Raw genomic sequence first — 16,702 nt, 5'->3', positions numbered from 1 at the left:
CTACTGTTCAAAATTATGATAGAACTGAATGAATGAATAGTACTTACTATATGATGGATCTTTGGAGTTCTGGCCATTGCATTGCCATGGTCACATGATTGTGATCCAGGTTCCTGGCTCATGGTTATTATGTTATAGTGAGCTATGATAATTTCTGATGTTCTTTGCTGGCTTTCTACAAAAGCAATGGGAAAGCTGGAGGAAATTGGAAGTCAATGTCATGTCCTCCCTTAATGACAATAACCAGGAAAAGTTGGACTGCCATTGTTAAGCAAAGTAGTAAATGAGATGTTGCGCAACTATATGACTGAATCATTTAGCAATTATAATTCTGTGTCCAATTGCCGTTGTAAGCTGAAGACTAATTGTAATGAGTTAACTCATTTTATGACTGGTAATTCCCAATCTTGAGAAAAACAAGTTTAACAAAAATGGATGCAGCATGTGGTGGACGTGGAAGTGTCTTTTTGACATATATAATTAAACTCAGATGGTAATAAAACATTATAAATTTAATGAACTCGGGGGGAAAATACAAACAAAATACAGTAGAAGATGAAACGTTTTTTGATACTGGCATATCTTTATTGCTGTATTAGGTTAGGCAGATGAGGATTCCTCAACTGCTTTAATTAAGGGTTCTGATATAACTGTATAAATCAAGTTACAGAACTGAACTTAATAACTGGCCCATTTATCAAAAACTTGCAACACACTTTGGAACATCTGAGATAAAAAATATACATTCCAAAGAAACTGGGCTTGGATGCAGAGCATGGCTGCTGGTCCACTGCTGTGCAGCATTCATGGGCATTTGTGACCACAAGGTAAATGCATCCAATTCTTCCTTCCTCCTGAAAGACAAGTGCTACATATGCAGCTACTATGATTTTGTGGCAAGTGGTTCAGTTCACAAAAGTCACTCTTTGTGCAGTGTTTGATGAAGATGAAGATAAAGTGGCTTCTTGGTCAACAACTGAAGTTTCTTCCTCTTGAAATCAGTGGGTTTTTTGTACCTATAATGATAAAAATAGTATCAGAATTAATTTTAATGCTATTTAGGAACCTACTCCAGATGATACTTTTCTTACTTCAAAGAAGCTAGGTAAAACGAATACAACTCTTTAAAAAAAAAAGGTTACTTACATTTTTTAAAAAAGGAAATACAAAAAACAAGAAAAAAGGCACAAACAAAAACAAAAGACAACAATAGAAACATAGAAACATAGAAGTCTGACGGCAGAAAAAGACCTCATGGTCCATCTAGTCTGCCCTTATACTATTTTCTGTATTTTATCTTAGGATGGATATATGTTTATCCCAGGCATGTTTAAATTCAGTTACTGTGGATTTATCTACCACGTCTGCTGGAAGTTTGTTCCAAGGATCTACTACTCTTTCAGTAAAATAATATTTTCTCATGTTGCTTTTGATCTTTCCCCCAACTAACTTCAGATTGTGTCCCCTTGTTCTTGTGTTCACTTTCCTATTAAAAACACTTCCCTCCTGGACCTTATTTAACCCTTTAATATATTTAAATGTTTCGATCATGTCCCCCCTTTTCCTTCTGTCCTCCAGACTATACAGATTGAGTTCATTAAGTCTTTCCTGATACGTTTTATGCTTAAGACCTTCCACCATTCTTGTAGCCCGGCTTTGGACCCGTTCAATTTTGTCAATATCTTTTTGTAGGTGAGGTCTCCAGAACTGAACACAGTATTCCAAATGTGGTCAAGAAGAATCACACGTATGTCTGTTTCATTACAGTCTTCCCTAATTGGGATCATTCCATATAGTCTACAACAGTGATGGCGAACCCCCTCTTCCCTTGGGTGCCAAAAGAGCGTGCATGTGCACTATTAAACAACACACAAACAACTATACAATGTAACCCCTAGGTTTCTTTTACAGTAATTGGTATCGACCAATACAACTCTTAATCCTAATTTGTACCTCCACAATAATTGTTTCATTTAAATTTAGTGGCACTCGTTTGGTATAAAACTGTCTCAAAATTTGTTCTCTACTAGTTATTCAAATAATCATTCTTTCATTTTTCTGTCTACCGGTTTTCTTCTAAATTAAGCCAAAGCAAGTAAAATGGTTTCAGAGTCACAAACATAATCTAATATCTATTCTGAATATTATTATTATTATTTTTTTTGGGGGGGGGCACTTCAAATTTTTAAATGTGCACACTTTTATTTGGGTTCAAAGGTAAGATATTGCTCAGCTATCATAAAATAATGTGTAAATCAAGCATTATGGAAGCTTAGTATTTATCTTCATGTTCGGGAACTAAGTTAATGAAATACACTACTTTCCAAGTATAATCATTTGTATAATAGCAAATATGGATGCTTGCTTTATGCATAATTTTACTAACTTTTAGAGATATGCATGCAATTTTTATTTTTGGGAAGTCCATACCTCAACTAAAACTAAAATTTTGGCTGTATATGAAATAAAACAGAAATATTTTGTTCTGAATATGGATTGAAATATACTGCTCTGAGGGAAACACAACAGTATGTAAGGTATTTTCTTGGCAATGGAGTGGAGAGAAGATACTGAGAAGATAAGTGGCAGGGGGATGGACCTATGGACCACTGATGATCACAGAAGATAATGCATAATAATTTTGTCACATTTGCTCCATTAAAATCACCCCTAATTTGATTTGCTCTAAAAAGCCTGGGACCAGCAAACCATTGCAAGTTTTGTTTCTGACCAACAATGACTGATCTGAAAGAATTTAGCAGATGTTCTGAAATGCACTGTCTGTTGTGCTTCATGCACATATATACTTACAGTTCTATAACAATTGGTCCAGCTTTAATTTCATCCATCTCCATAAAGGCAAAGCACTTTGTGCTGGTGAACCTTTTCTTGGGTTTATAGTGTTTAAATTCAAAGAAAATAGCTGCACCTGAAAGGTAGGAGGGGAAAAAAATCTAAAACACTCTCCTTTCTAGCATAGTTAATATAATATTGTTGGAACTGTCTTGAGGAAACACGATCCTCATTGAAAATTCTGAACCTTTGCAAAGAATCACCCTAAGAACATGAAGCCACTGTCTTTTGATCTGCTCCCATCCCAAATCATAAATAACATCTTTAAAAAGTTTTGAGAAGTTTGGTTAAGGCACTATGGGGTAACCATATTTTTCTGGGGATAGCACAACTGTCTTCTCTAAATTATTTATCTAAATTATGCTTTGTCCTATTATTTATTTATTTATTGGATTTGTATGCCACCCCTCTCTGTAGACTCGGGGAGGCTAAAAACAGTAATAAAAAACAGCATGTAAATCCAATACTAAAACAACTAAAAAACCCTTATTGTAAAACCAAACATACATACATACAAACAAACAAACATAGAATGCATAAATTGTAAAGGCCTAGGGGGAAAGAATATCTCAGTTCCCCCATGCCTGACAGCAGAGGTGGGTTTTAAGGAGCTTGCAAAAGGCAAGGACGGTGGGGGCAACTCTGATATCTGGGGGGAGCTGGTTCCAGAGGACTGGGGCCGCCACAGAGAAGGCTCTTCCCCTGGGCCCCGCCAAACGACATTGTTTAGTTGACGGGACCCGGAAAAGGCCCACTCTATGGGACCTAACTGGTCGCTGGGATTCGTGCAGCTATTAATCATAATTTAACATGATTTTCAAATCTTCATGCAACAAACCTTTTGTTAATTTTTCAACATGTTTCTGAATTTCAATGGCCACATTAAAATGAATGTAAGTGTCCTCCTTCCTTGAAGCAACAGGTGTGTCTTGTACAGGTGTAAGATCGATCCCATTGAGATCTGTCCCAAGAATAAAATTTAAACATTAAACGGGAAAAACTGTTGTGACACTTGGCATACTGAACAAGGAGTACTTCCCAGGGTCATTACATTAATGATCTAAGTGTTACAAAGTCAAAGTGCTACAAAGATAGTTTCTTTTTGTAAACAGTTCAAAAAATATCTTTACACAAGATTCTTCACAGGAATGTCACTTCCAAAAACATGATAGTGATCGTGAGTAAACAATACCGTGGTGTAGTTATGGTAAAGTAACCTGCCTATTTGGCCTTCCCAATGCACATTCTCTGAGAAAGGTGACACATGCGTTCTAAAGTGATGAAATATTTGGTAGTTACAATAGAGACTTGATCATGCGTCCAGTCTAGAGGAACATTTCATGGACAGAAATGAAGTAGATTTGGGACAAACCCAACATTTAATCAAGGCTCCTTGAAAAAATAGCGGGTAGAAACCATTTAATATAAGTAGTCCTCAACTCTAATGTCAATTGGGACTAGGATTTCCCATTTGAAGTAATGTGGCCAAAAAGCAACTATCAAAGGTTTTTTTAAAAAAGTGATGCAAATCTTTTAAATACAGGTAATTTTTGACTTCTAACGGCAATTGGGACCTGAATTTACAACATTAAGCAATGGACACTAACTTAATGGAAATAGATTTGAGGACCAACTGTACCCTTTCACTATTCAGGAAAAGTTAATCTATTTTTTAAAAATCATCTTAAATTAGCTGCTATGTAAATGGAGGATTAAATTTCAAGAACTCTGTATGCTAAATCAAAGTGACCCATCATTAGAAAATTTAAAAACACACATGAGTTTTCACGTGTTAAGTCTTGTAGGGAGTCACGATAAGGCAGTTCTAGAAAGACAGCATGTTGAAGAGTTTCCATGGGGAAAAGAAATACTGTAAACTCTAAATGCCGATTAAATTCTGGAATATTTTGCCCATTCAATTCTAGCTAATATTGGATAAAAAGGACCAAAATTACATGCCAAATCAATTAAGAAAAATATACCTACCTTTCACACTGAGTGTGATATAGGGATCAATGCACTGCCCAGCATCTTTAAGACCAATTTTTTCTATTTTGATAGTTAGTAATGTCATCCCGGGTTCAGATGGTAATCTGGGTAATAAAGTACCTGAGGGAAAAATAGGTCAGAATAATAAAGTCATTCAGCATTTTTAATACTTTTGTTCTCTCATTATTAAGCTTGTCAACAAAAGGATATCTGATAATAACTTCATAAGATACAATCTCTGGCATAATTTATTCATATGATCGGACTATAAATTACAGCATCTTGGAAAAGTAGGATCCTTTTCATAGTTGAACAAAAAGAGTCAAGGAACCATTATCTAATAAATTCTCCCTCCAAATAATTTGACAGCTGAATTGAATGAGCAAACAAACACGGAAACATATCCATAATGACAAGACAAGTAGTTAACAGTTGGGAGAGAGCCAAGAGTAGACTTAAAGATTTTCTTTTCGAATATTAGACTAAACCCACTTGCTAAATACCAATTTGGGGAAAAGTCAAAGCCAAATGCAGAATTATTGTCCGAGTCAAAGTCTGCAGCGCCCCCCCAATCCAGAGATAGGCAATATAATTGCCTTCTGGATATTTTAGACTTGTAGTTTTTAAGCTATGATACATATATTTAGAGATGAGACATGGGTGAAGACATTGAAACTTAGAATGTTTCAAGGGTACTGTAAACAATAAACACAGCAAAATTCTGGTACCATACAACCTTCTTTATTGAAGGGGACATTTGATATATTTTAATAATTTTTTAGTAGCACCACTGCTGGAACCTAAGACATAAATGCCAAAACAAGTCTTCTAAATGATAAGTTCTACAACCCACTGGCTACAATGGATGGGGCACTGGGAACAAAAGTACAAAACATCAGAACATTGCTCACTCTTGATGTTCACAGTATGTCACATACATGAGTATAAATCTGAATCAACTATTACAGTGTATTAAAACAAACTTGCATTTCTGATAGCAAAAAACTTTCTACAATCTCCACACATGCCGACTGTTTTTTTTAAAAAAATAGATTTTCTCCATGTCAAAAGCAATTCAGAAATTTGTACAATTTGATCCTGTGCCTCTAGGATAGACATTCATCATCTACCATTTATTTGGGGTGCGGGTTGGGGGAGATCCAAATGGCAAATTTTAACATAAGAGTTTTCGTATTTACAATATTAAATAATAAAACAATCGCAATATGATTATCTTAATAAACAGCAACTATTAACATTAGAATATCATCATACCTTCATTGGTTCCTGGATTAGATGAAGGATGTAGCACATGGTTACACAATGGAGCCATGCAAGTAGAAGATAAGACAAGACCATGAATGATTAGGCAGCAAAATAATGCAATATGGGATCCGTGAAAAGAAACAGATTGTACAATGAAGTACACACAATGGAAGTTACAATGTCAGCAAAACAGTCTCCTAAATCTAGTACCATAATGTGTAATCTATCTCAAAATTCATTTTTAAATGGCATCATCTCAGCACCATGGTATTTCAACTTTTACAAAATTACATTTAACCACTTTAATCGACATACATAGGTCAGGGTTGTACCCAATTATTCTTATCTAGAGAATTGAATGATGCATGCAGGTTTATGGGAAAAGTCTACTTGTGTAATACAGTGTTCCCTCGTTTTCCGCGGGGGATGCGTTCTGAGACCACCCGCGAAAGTCGAATTTCCGCGAAGTAGAGATGCGGAAGTAAATACACTATTTTTGGCTATGAACAGTATCACAAGTCTTCCCTTAACACTTTAAGCCCCTAAATTACAATTTGCCATTCCCTTAGCAACCATTTAGATTATTACTCACCATGTTTATTTATTAAAGTTTATTTAAATTTTTTTTATTAAAGGTGGATGAAAGTTTGGCGATGACATATGACGTCATGGGGTGGGAAAAACTGTGGTATAGGGGGAAAACCACAAAGTCTTTTTTAATTAATATTTTTGAAAAACCGTGGTGTAGACTTTTTGCGAAGTTCGAACCCGCGAAAATCGAGGGAACACTGTAGATGGATATATCCCCAAAACAGTATTTCTTGGAACTTAAGCTTATGTTGGAAGTTTATATAATTTAGACATGGCAATGAACATACTGTAGAAAAGAGTGACAATCATATATTATTGTGCTAAATCTAATATTACATAAATGGATTTTCAACAGAACCAATATAAAGTTTATTAACTCTTCTCCTTTTAGCTTCATAAGATCTTAAAAGATCTTACCCAGGGGTCTCCAAACCTGGCAACTGGCAAGCCTAAGTCTCTAACTCAAAACGCTATCATTTTGAATTAGAGACTTTGGCCTGCCAGCAACTTTAAGACTTGTGGACTTCAACTCCCAGAATTCTTCAACTCCCAGCATAGCTGGCTGGAGAATTCTAGGAGCTAAAGTCCACAAGTCTTAAAGTTGCTAAATATGAAGATCTGATCTTACCAGTCCCCTAGAATACATTTGGTTAATACATGGGCCAGCAGCCTTAAACACTCAAAAAGCCACTTGGACTCCTTTCTCACAGAAAACAATACAATGGGAGCGGCAAAACCTGGGTGGGCGTGGCCAAATCAATGTCACTCACTGACACCAAGTCACATGACACCAACTCCCAGCCACACCTACCCAGATTTTGTGGGTTTTGGTGTTGGAAAACAGATGTCTTTTCCTCTCTTTCCCCCATCTCTCTTTCTCCCTCTCTATTTTCCCTCTCCCCATCTCTCTCTCCCTCTTCCTCCCTTCTTCTCCCTATCTACCCCTCCCTCTTTCTCTCGCCTTTCTTTCTCTCTCCCTCTCTCTCTTTCTCTCATCTCAGTCACTCATTCCTCACCTAGTAACTATCATCTCCATTCATAGTCATTAAAAACCATAGGAGTGTATTTTGTCCTTTACAGAGAGCATCATGGAGTTTGGGAGAAACTATTGCCATGTAAAATGCCAAATGAAGAATAAATAGCAAGGCGTGGATTGTTGTGTTACAGATTTTATAAATCCCTGTCAGTTTTTTGGTCTTATGCTTCTTCTTGTTGTGCAGCTCAGTAGATTAGATAAGACCATTCAAGGATTTTAGGGGGAATAGATTCTCTCTTTCTCTGCCTCCCTCCCTGCCTCCCTCTCCCACACTCCCCACACCCAGCGAATAACTGTAAGGAAATTTGGCCACGTTCTTTCTGTCTCTGGAAAGATACAAAAATAAACCTTCTGGTGCAAAAGAAACGACTGTCAGGCTGTTATAGCACAGCACCACAATGTTGCCCTGAGAGGAGCAGAATCTGTCTTTTGCGCACTGCCCAACTGCAGCAGGAAACAGCAGGCAGTTATTTCCAGCTTTGTTGGTGTTGGACGTGCGCCCGGCTCTCTGCCCCGAGAGGTAGAATTGCCAGGGGTGAGTGTGGTAGGAATGGGCTCCAGGAGGAGGGGACCTCCCCCATTTGCCCTACACAAAAGGAAAGCCAGCCGGGCTTCTCCTCTAGCATCGGTTCCAGAGACATTAACAAAAAAGCAGGCAAAGCCAGTTTGAGCATCCTTGCTTTTGAGGGCCTTCCCTGCACGCAGCCTATGCAATGGGAGGAGAAAATCCCAACTCTCAGGTTGCATCTACCTCCGGGAACCCCTGCAACTGTTCATGCACATGCTACAGATGGAAGAAAAAAACACAGCAAGGCGAGAGGTGAATGGAAGAGGATAAACTGTGACCATGGACCTTCCCCAACACACGTGTTTAGACTCTGCTTCACCTTTGGCGTCACACCTGGGCATAGGAAGCCCACTTATCCTTTCCCATGCCCTCTGCTCCTTTCCCCCTGCCCCCCCCCCCCCCCTATAATCCTACTTTGGGAAAGAGGAACGTGCTGGAAACGCATATTGGGGCAATGTGGAACAGCATCTCCTGACTCTCCAGCACTTGGCTTGCAACTTTCCACCCTCCTCCAGACCTGGCTTGCTGAGGATGGGGTGGCTCAGTCCTCTGCTGCCCCCACTCCCGAGTCATTGTTGCCCGACTTCCTCAAAGGCGTGCGGCATTTCAAAGGTGGCAGCTCATGTCTGGAGGTGGCAAACATTATCTAGCTGTGAAATCTGGGCCAGGCCTCGCCACCCTCTGACTCGCCAATGGGGACGCTTCTGCCAGGACAGCCTCTTCTCACCCAGCTGGGTTTTTGTGCTCTGTCCTAGGCTGGGGGAGGGGAGCTTCCTCGAGCTGCCCCCTTCTTTTTCTTGGCCCCGCTCACAATGGAAAAGGAAGACCATGCAAGATCTGCTCCCGCTATTCTCTCCTAGTCCTCTTTGCTTGCGCGACGAAGGCCGAATGCTGTTGTCATACAAAGGCAAGTACAGAGGCACTTTGCTCCTGCGCTAAGGCTCCAGCCATACCGTTGCCACAACAGGGAGCCACAGCAGAGGGCCCAAAGAGCCACATGCGGCTCTGGAGCCGCAAGCTGCCGCCCCCTGGGTTAGTACAAACAAATTGCAATGGGTATTGACTTCAGCTAGTGCTGTTTCACTGGCAGAAGGTTACTTCAAGATTGAACTATATTACTTAATAATAATTTAATAATGTATTAGATTTGTATGCCGCCCCTCTCCGAAAACTCCGAAGACTCATTTCGGACACTTCCAAAAAACCATTTACTAGCTGTCCAAAATTGGTCAATTTTAGTGCTTTCACCCCTTCCCAAAGCTTTTAAAATTAAATTTGAAAACTTCAGCTAGTGGGTAAGTTTGATGAACAGAAATACAATGCAGTTCCTGGCCACATCAGGCTTTTACTTCAAGCCTCAAGAGGCACCAATTTTATATTAGTAACTAATTGCAAATGACAGAGCTTTTATAAAATTGTTAAAACTGGGGCTACTTTTGAACCACAATTGTTGCATGGGGTATCTATCTATCTATCTATCTATCTATCTATCTATCTATCTATCTATCTATCTATCTATCTATCTATCTATCTATCTATCTATCTATCTATCTATCTATTTAACTAACTAACAAGATTTATATGCTGCCGAATGCCAATTGACTCTGGGCGGCTAACAAAAATAAATAAATAACATTTATTTATTTATTTATTTGGACACACACACACATCTATATACACTGCTCAAAAAAATAAAGGGAACACTTAAACAACACAATATAACTCCAAGTATATCAAACTTCTGTAAAATCCACTTACGAAGCAACACTGATTGACAATCAATTTCACATGCTGTTGTTCACATTCAACTTTGTATAGAACGAAGTATTCAATGATAATATTTCATTCATTCAGATCTAGGATGTGTTATTTGAGTGTTCCCTTTATTTTTTGAGCAGTATATATATATATCTATATATCTATATCTATATCTAATTTGTTTACATTTATAGGCAGTCCTGTCCTTTTCCTATGGACTCAGGGTGGCATACAAGATTAAAAACAATACAATTTTAAAAACCAAAACATAAGAAAGTATGAAGCCCCTCTCTTTTTAAAAAAAATCACTCATGCTTTTTTGCCCTATCCATGCCAGCATATAACCCTGATTAACTTTCGTGCAATCAATTTGGCACTTAAGACAAATTATCAGAAATTAGGATCCAATAAAGGAAAAAGTAGTTTAGACTGAGTGTAGGGTACTTTCACGACACCTGTCAGCACATCTCAGGGTAGCCATGCCTTTCCTGAGTTTAGACGTTAGCTATGCTTAAATCATTTTTTTCTGCTTAGTAAAGACCGATAATCCATAAACGTATTTATCCACTGGCTAATAATAAATAAATATGAAGCACCACTTTCCATTGGGATTATGCATTGATAAAACGGTAAACTTCAAAACCCAATCTGAATTTGACAACTGAAAAAATTAGTATAGATTTTCACAAAGCAAGGTTTCTTGATATTGGGCAGGCTTTTCTAAGGAAACTCCCCATTTCTGTTTTGCTCTCTGTCCTTCATCTCATCTCCAGATGATAAGGGACAACATTCTTTAGTTCAGCTAACAATAACGGGCATCTCGTAAAATCTTAGCACACAGGCATTCTAGCAGAGGCATGCTGAGCTGCTCTTTATTCAGAAAGAAGTTTAGCAAGCAAACTTCCAGGTGCAAATTCCTCCCACCCCTCAAACCGCCCCCCCCCCAAAAAAACTCTGCTGCATATCATAGGAGAAAAGGGGCCTGGAAAAGAAAAACCTATGAGGAACATCTGAAGGTGGCGAAGTAGATTAGAACTGCCCCCACCCTCCTCGCCTTTTGTAAACTTCTTAAAACCCACCACTGCCGTCAGGCATGGGGGAACTGAGATATTCTTTCCCCCTAGGCCTTTACAATTTACGCATGGTATGTCTGTCTGTATGTTTGGTTTTTATAATAAGGTTTTTTTTTAGTTATTTTAGTATTGGATTGGATTGTTACATGCTGTTTTTATCATTGTTGTTAGCCGCCCCGAGTCTACGGAGAGGGGCGGCATACAAATCCAATAAATAAAGTATGTTTAAGCTGGAAACAGAAAACTATATAGAGATTTGACAGCTATCTTCAAATATCTGCAGAAGATGGGGCGAAACTATTCCAGAACACAAAAACTAGAAGCAATGGATTTAAAGAACAAGAAATAGATTTTAATTGGACAAGAGAAAAAAAAATCTTAACAGTAGGAAGTAGTGATGGCTAGACGGCTGCAAGAGTGAATTCCTGCACTGGTCAGTGACTGGATTAGATTACCTTCAAGGTTCCTTCCCGTCCTTGCGTTTTCTATTTCTAACTATAAATCTAACATTCCTGCCCCTCCCCTGGTCCCCGCCAGATAACTGCATTTGATTCAGTTTGGCCTCTTACCTGGGACTCTGGCAGGAAATGCATCTGGAGATCCTGCTCCAGCTCCACCTTCCTCCTCATCTTCTTCAAATTCTAAGTCTTCCTCTTCACCAGGTGCTAATATTTTCCTTTTTAAAAAGGGAAACAACATACTATAACTTAAAACTGAGTTGGATAGGAACTGCCAGTATATAAGACTGGGAACACAGGTAGTCCTCAACTTACAACAGTTCATTTAGTGACCATTTGAATTTACAGCAGCCCATTACAAGTGACATACGAGACTTTTTCACACTTACAACCATTGCCGCATCCCCATAATCCTGTGATCAAAGTTCAGATGCTGGGCAATTGGTTCATATTTATGATGATTGCAGTCATGTGATCACATCATAAATATGATCATATCATATAAATCACATCACTGAAGCCATGTGATCTCCTTTTACGACCTTCTAACAAGCACAGTCAATGGGGCTGTAGAATTCACTTAACCGAATTACTAATTTAACATTTGCAATGATTTAACAATTGTAGCAAGAAAGGTTGTAAAAATGGGGCAAAATTCACTTAACATTTGACGACAAACATTTTGACCTCAATCATGATTGTAAGCCAAGGACTATCTATATTTATGGCCTCCATTCAAGTATCAGAAGCTTAGAATTGAATCCCAAAATTTCTACATTGGGCAGACCTGTATTTTGCATTTTTTATAGAACATGAAAACAAAAACTAACAAACATAATTAGTCAGAAAGATGGATAGGCAGAGAAAAAAGCTAACAGAGAGTAGGAGTGCAGAACACAAGCTATATATAGTATAAAAATGAAGTGATTTCTAACTTATTTTACAAAAGATATAAATAAAACTTGAAATACACCAATATACGTAGATCTATAGGATCCAGTAATTGGTAAAATCTATTGACCCTTTGAAATATAGAAATTTTGCAATTTCTGACATAGGTTCTTTCTAACATGCAATTTTTCCATACCTTGGTGGAACAGGCTGAACATCAAAGGGAAATTCTTTATTATAGGTAAGAATACTCTTTAAGACTGTAAGAAAAGACAGTAATAATTACCATCAAAATGTTACATAATTATATCAAAAATTATAGGCTTAATCCTTATAATCAGAATAAGAAAACAGTTAAGTCCTTATTATATTTTCCCTACATTATTAAGATCACTTAAATAAGCAAATGTTAAATATGAAACTTCTATACAAGCTGTACTGACACAGGGATTACAATGCAGTATTGCAGATTAATTCTGTCGACTGCCAGCAGTTCGATTCTGACCAGCTCAAGGTATCTTTAGAAGACAGAGTTGTCTGTCATGAAAGGGTAAATTAACTTAGGCAATATCTAGGACTGATATTGTGCAGGAACAAATTAAGAAATTAAGAGAATTATATGCTGATAATTAAACAACTAATAGTACTTCCTGTATCATATGACCTTACAAAAACCATCATATGATGGGTTCCCCAATTATAACTTAAAAAAAGCCAACTATGATCTCATAGACACCGATCTCTCATCTCTTGATTGGCAAATTCTATTCACTGGCTGCAATACTGCTCAAGACAATTATAACATTTTTTTGCTCGAAGTCAAAAGAGTCATTAACCTATACTTACCACTAATAACGCCCAAAATTAGGAAAAATAAATTACCCATAACAATAAGGAAGCTCCAATTAAAAAAAAACAATAGATGCAATTTACATAGACTTCTGTAAAGCTTTTGATTCAGTAGTACATGACAAACTACTTCTAGAACTAAATCTTATGGCATTTCTGTACCTCTGGATAATTGGACAGCTGCATTCTTGTCAAACAGGCAGCAAATGGTCAAAATAGGGAGTGGCCTGTACCGTTACCAGCGGTGTCCCCCAACGCAGCATTCTAGGATCAACTCTCTTTATGCTTTATATAAATGACCTTTGTGATCATATTAAAAGCAACTGCGTTCTCTTTGCCAATTATGTGAATCTCTTCAACACCACCAACAATACTGCTAACCTTCAAAAAGACCTTGATTATGTGTCAGAATGATCAAACAAATGGCAATTTCAAATCTCAACCAGCAAATACATATTGGCCAAAAAAAATAGAACATAAAATACAAACTGGATGGACACAACCTTGTAGATGACCCTCGTTCTGTCAAAAACCTTCGTGTATTCATCTCTAATTATCTAAGTGCCAGAGCCCACTATAACAACATTGGGGGGAAAAACCATTAGGAGTTATTAACCTAATACTGCATAGCTTCTTCTCTGGTAGAGCATACAAAACATTTGCTTCATCAGAACTTCCGGTTTGGAGGAGATCGCGGCGGGACGTTTCTGGCAGGGCTCTGCCAGGCGATCCCTTCTACCCCCTCCGAAGGTCGCATTTGCGATCGGATCGGGCCCGGATGGCCCGATCCATGAACAGGGGGCTCTCCTCTGCCCGAGGACCCATCGCCAGGACTCCGGAGGCAGCGGTTCGCCCCGCAGCTTCGGAGACGGGAGAACCGCTCCTCTCTGCTTAAGAGGACCGGCCAGCGCTTTCTCCCCTCACCCAGCGGGAAGAAAAAAAAATCTAAGAAGTGAAAGTACAAAATTTCTTGATTGAAAAAGAATATCAGACAAAGGACCTAAGGTAAAAAATCTCCATTGTGTTTCGTGTTCAAAAGAGAAGATCGTGAAAGTTTTAAGTAAAAGTCTTTTTTTCTTCAGGGCGAAAGTGAAAGTTTTTCCCTGTTTGAATTCATCCGCAAATAACAGCCGGATCTAATTTTTTTTTTACTTTTACTTTTCCATCTTGAACGTGAACTTTGGAACCTATAAAATAATTTCTTGACTTCATGGTTTAACAAAATAGCCTAAATTTGACATGACTATTTAGAAAATTTTAACTGCTAAAGGAAATTACTAGTGATGATTAGAATTGGTTTTTGATAGACTGTCAAAATCATAATGTTCTGGGTTTAAATTTTGAAGCGGAGGAACACAGCTTTGCTGCCTTTTTCTCTCTCTCTTGTTGCTCTTTTTCACAACATGAAATAATTTAATAACTATGAACTAAATGGAATCTAGAAGAGATTGAAATCACTTCTTTTTTGGATTACTTACTATTGGATTAACCTATTTGGATTACTTGCTGAGCCTTTTTGGATTATTTGCTGACTCCTTTTGGATTATTTGTTGAGAATTCTTTTGTTTAACATCTGCCCTGCTGCATAGAAATTAACTTGACTCCATCTTGGGATTTGTTTCTTTGTTCCTGCCTTGAACTTGGAAAATAAACTGACTTCATTCTGAATACAAGCAAGCTTCTGATTTGTCTTACTCTTTGAACCTTGAACTGAAACCAAATACAACTTCACCCTCTGAGACTTGGATCTTCATCTTTACTTTCTAGCAAAATTACAGGTTCCATAAGAAGAACTTAAGTATATAATATTGCTATTGTGTCTTTGCATAATTATTTCTTTTTCCTGACTTTCCTTTGACTTTTTTTTTAATTCCTTGTGCATTCTTATTATTAGAAGAAGTTTAGCTTGAACTATATGCATTGTTAATAACCCTTGGGTTCCTGCTCTATTTTAAATAGTTGAATTAAAATATTACCTCCCTTTTTCTTTTCTCCCTTTGAACAACTCTTTTCACTTTTCATTAATAACTTTAATAACTTTTATTTTTTTCCCTTTCTCCCCTTTCTTCCCTCCTCCCAAAGCTTCTCCTCCAATGCTTTTTCTTTTGTTTTCTATATATAGCTGATATTTCTTTTTTTCTTTTATTTTTTGTCTCCCTCTTATTTGCAAAGGTTAATACCTGTTCTCTCTTCTTGTGGCATTGAATAATAATATTTTTTTTTGAATTCTGTTATTAATTGAATTGGTATTGAATTGGTATAGTTATATTTTAAGGGAATTTCATTGAACAGATTTGGAATTACACTGCACAGATTTGGAATTTATAGCAATTTTTTTTCTTTTTCACTATATATAAATTGAAACCAATTTCAAATTTGAAATAGTGGATTCTAATTTGATAATGTCCCATACCTCAACCCTTGTTAAAACAGCAAAAAAACAAACTACACCAACTACCCTCTCTCCACAAGTGTCACCGCATTCTTCCCCTTCACACCAGGTGATAACCATGTCCACCAAAGATAAAGACAAAGACAAAACAATGCAGTCCAACTTTGCAACTATACATGAGACTTTAAATACTTTGAAGGACTTCATGGTTAAATCACAAGAAGACGCCACTCAACAAAGAGAGGCCATAAAGGAGGAGGCAACACAACAAAGAGAAGCCATAAAGGAGGAGGCAACACAACAAAGAGAAGCCATAAAAGCGGACTTGGCAGAATTCAAAGTGGAGATGGCCCAAATGAAAGCTGACATGGGTGAGATGAAAGACCAGATAAAGCAGATCCAACAAACACTCCAAGAAAGTGATGACCGAGTTAAAAAAGTTGAAGAGCAATCTGATAAAAATGAGAAAAGAATGGACTACCTTGAAGGGAGAGCTGATGAAAGATACAGAAGATATGATGAATCAATCATCCAGCTGGAGATGCAACGAGCTTCGTACGGACTTCGATTTCAGAATATAAAAGAGGAAAAAGATGAAGATTTAAAAATGACTATGGCGGAGATTATTGGAGGTATACTCCAAGAGGATCCTGCAGCTCTACTGAAAGAAATCGATGAAGTATACCGAATCTCGAATAGCTATATCCGTCGACACAACCTCCCAAGAGAGATACATATTAAGTTCACAAGAAAAGCGTTGCGAGATGAGATACTTCATTACTCAAGAAATTCCCAGCCTCAACGACATGGAGTAGACATAAAGATACTAAAACAAGTTCCAAGAAGTGTCAGAGAAAACAGAAGAGATTATCACTTTTTAACTAAAATCTTGATCAAAGAAAATATCACTTACCGTTGGCTTATTCCACAAGGACTTTCTCTGACATGGCGTTCTACAAGGTACAAACTGGAAAACGT

The 16,702-nt window shown here is 37.6% G+C and overlaps 1 protein-coding gene across 1 annotated transcript in view; it reads right to left on the bottom strand.

The window, feature by feature from the left end:
- Window positions 1-563: 563 nt before the first annotated feature.
- The window catches only part of AIDA (axin interactor, dorsalization associated), a 36,985-nt gene continuing 20,846 nt past the window's right edge, over window positions 564-16,702 (bottom strand). The window contains exons 5-11 of the mRNA XM_070734366.1: window positions 12,680-12,743; window positions 11,704-11,810; window positions 6,118-6,129; window positions 4,840-4,962; window positions 3,692-3,814; window positions 2,812-2,929; window positions 564-1,016 (exon numbers count right to left, since the gene is read on the bottom strand). Coding sequence (XP_070590467.1) covers window positions 920-1,016; window positions 2,812-2,929; window positions 3,692-3,814; window positions 4,840-4,962; window positions 6,118-6,129; window positions 11,704-11,810; window positions 12,680-12,743 — 644 coding nt within the window. The 3' untranslated portion in view covers window positions 564-919. The remainder of the gene's footprint in view (window positions 1,017-2,811; window positions 2,930-3,691; window positions 3,815-4,839; window positions 4,963-6,117; window positions 6,130-11,703; window positions 11,811-12,679; window positions 12,744-16,702) is intronic.

The sequence above is a fragment of the Erythrolamprus reginae genome, chromosome 1 (assembly GCF_031021105.1).
Source record: "Erythrolamprus reginae isolate rEryReg1 chromosome 1, rEryReg1.hap1, whole genome shotgun sequence".
NCBI classification, from domain to species: Eukaryota; Metazoa; Chordata; class Lepidosauria; order Squamata; family Dipsadidae; genus Erythrolamprus; species Erythrolamprus reginae.
This window is presented reverse-complemented; position numbering and strand designations above follow the sequence as displayed.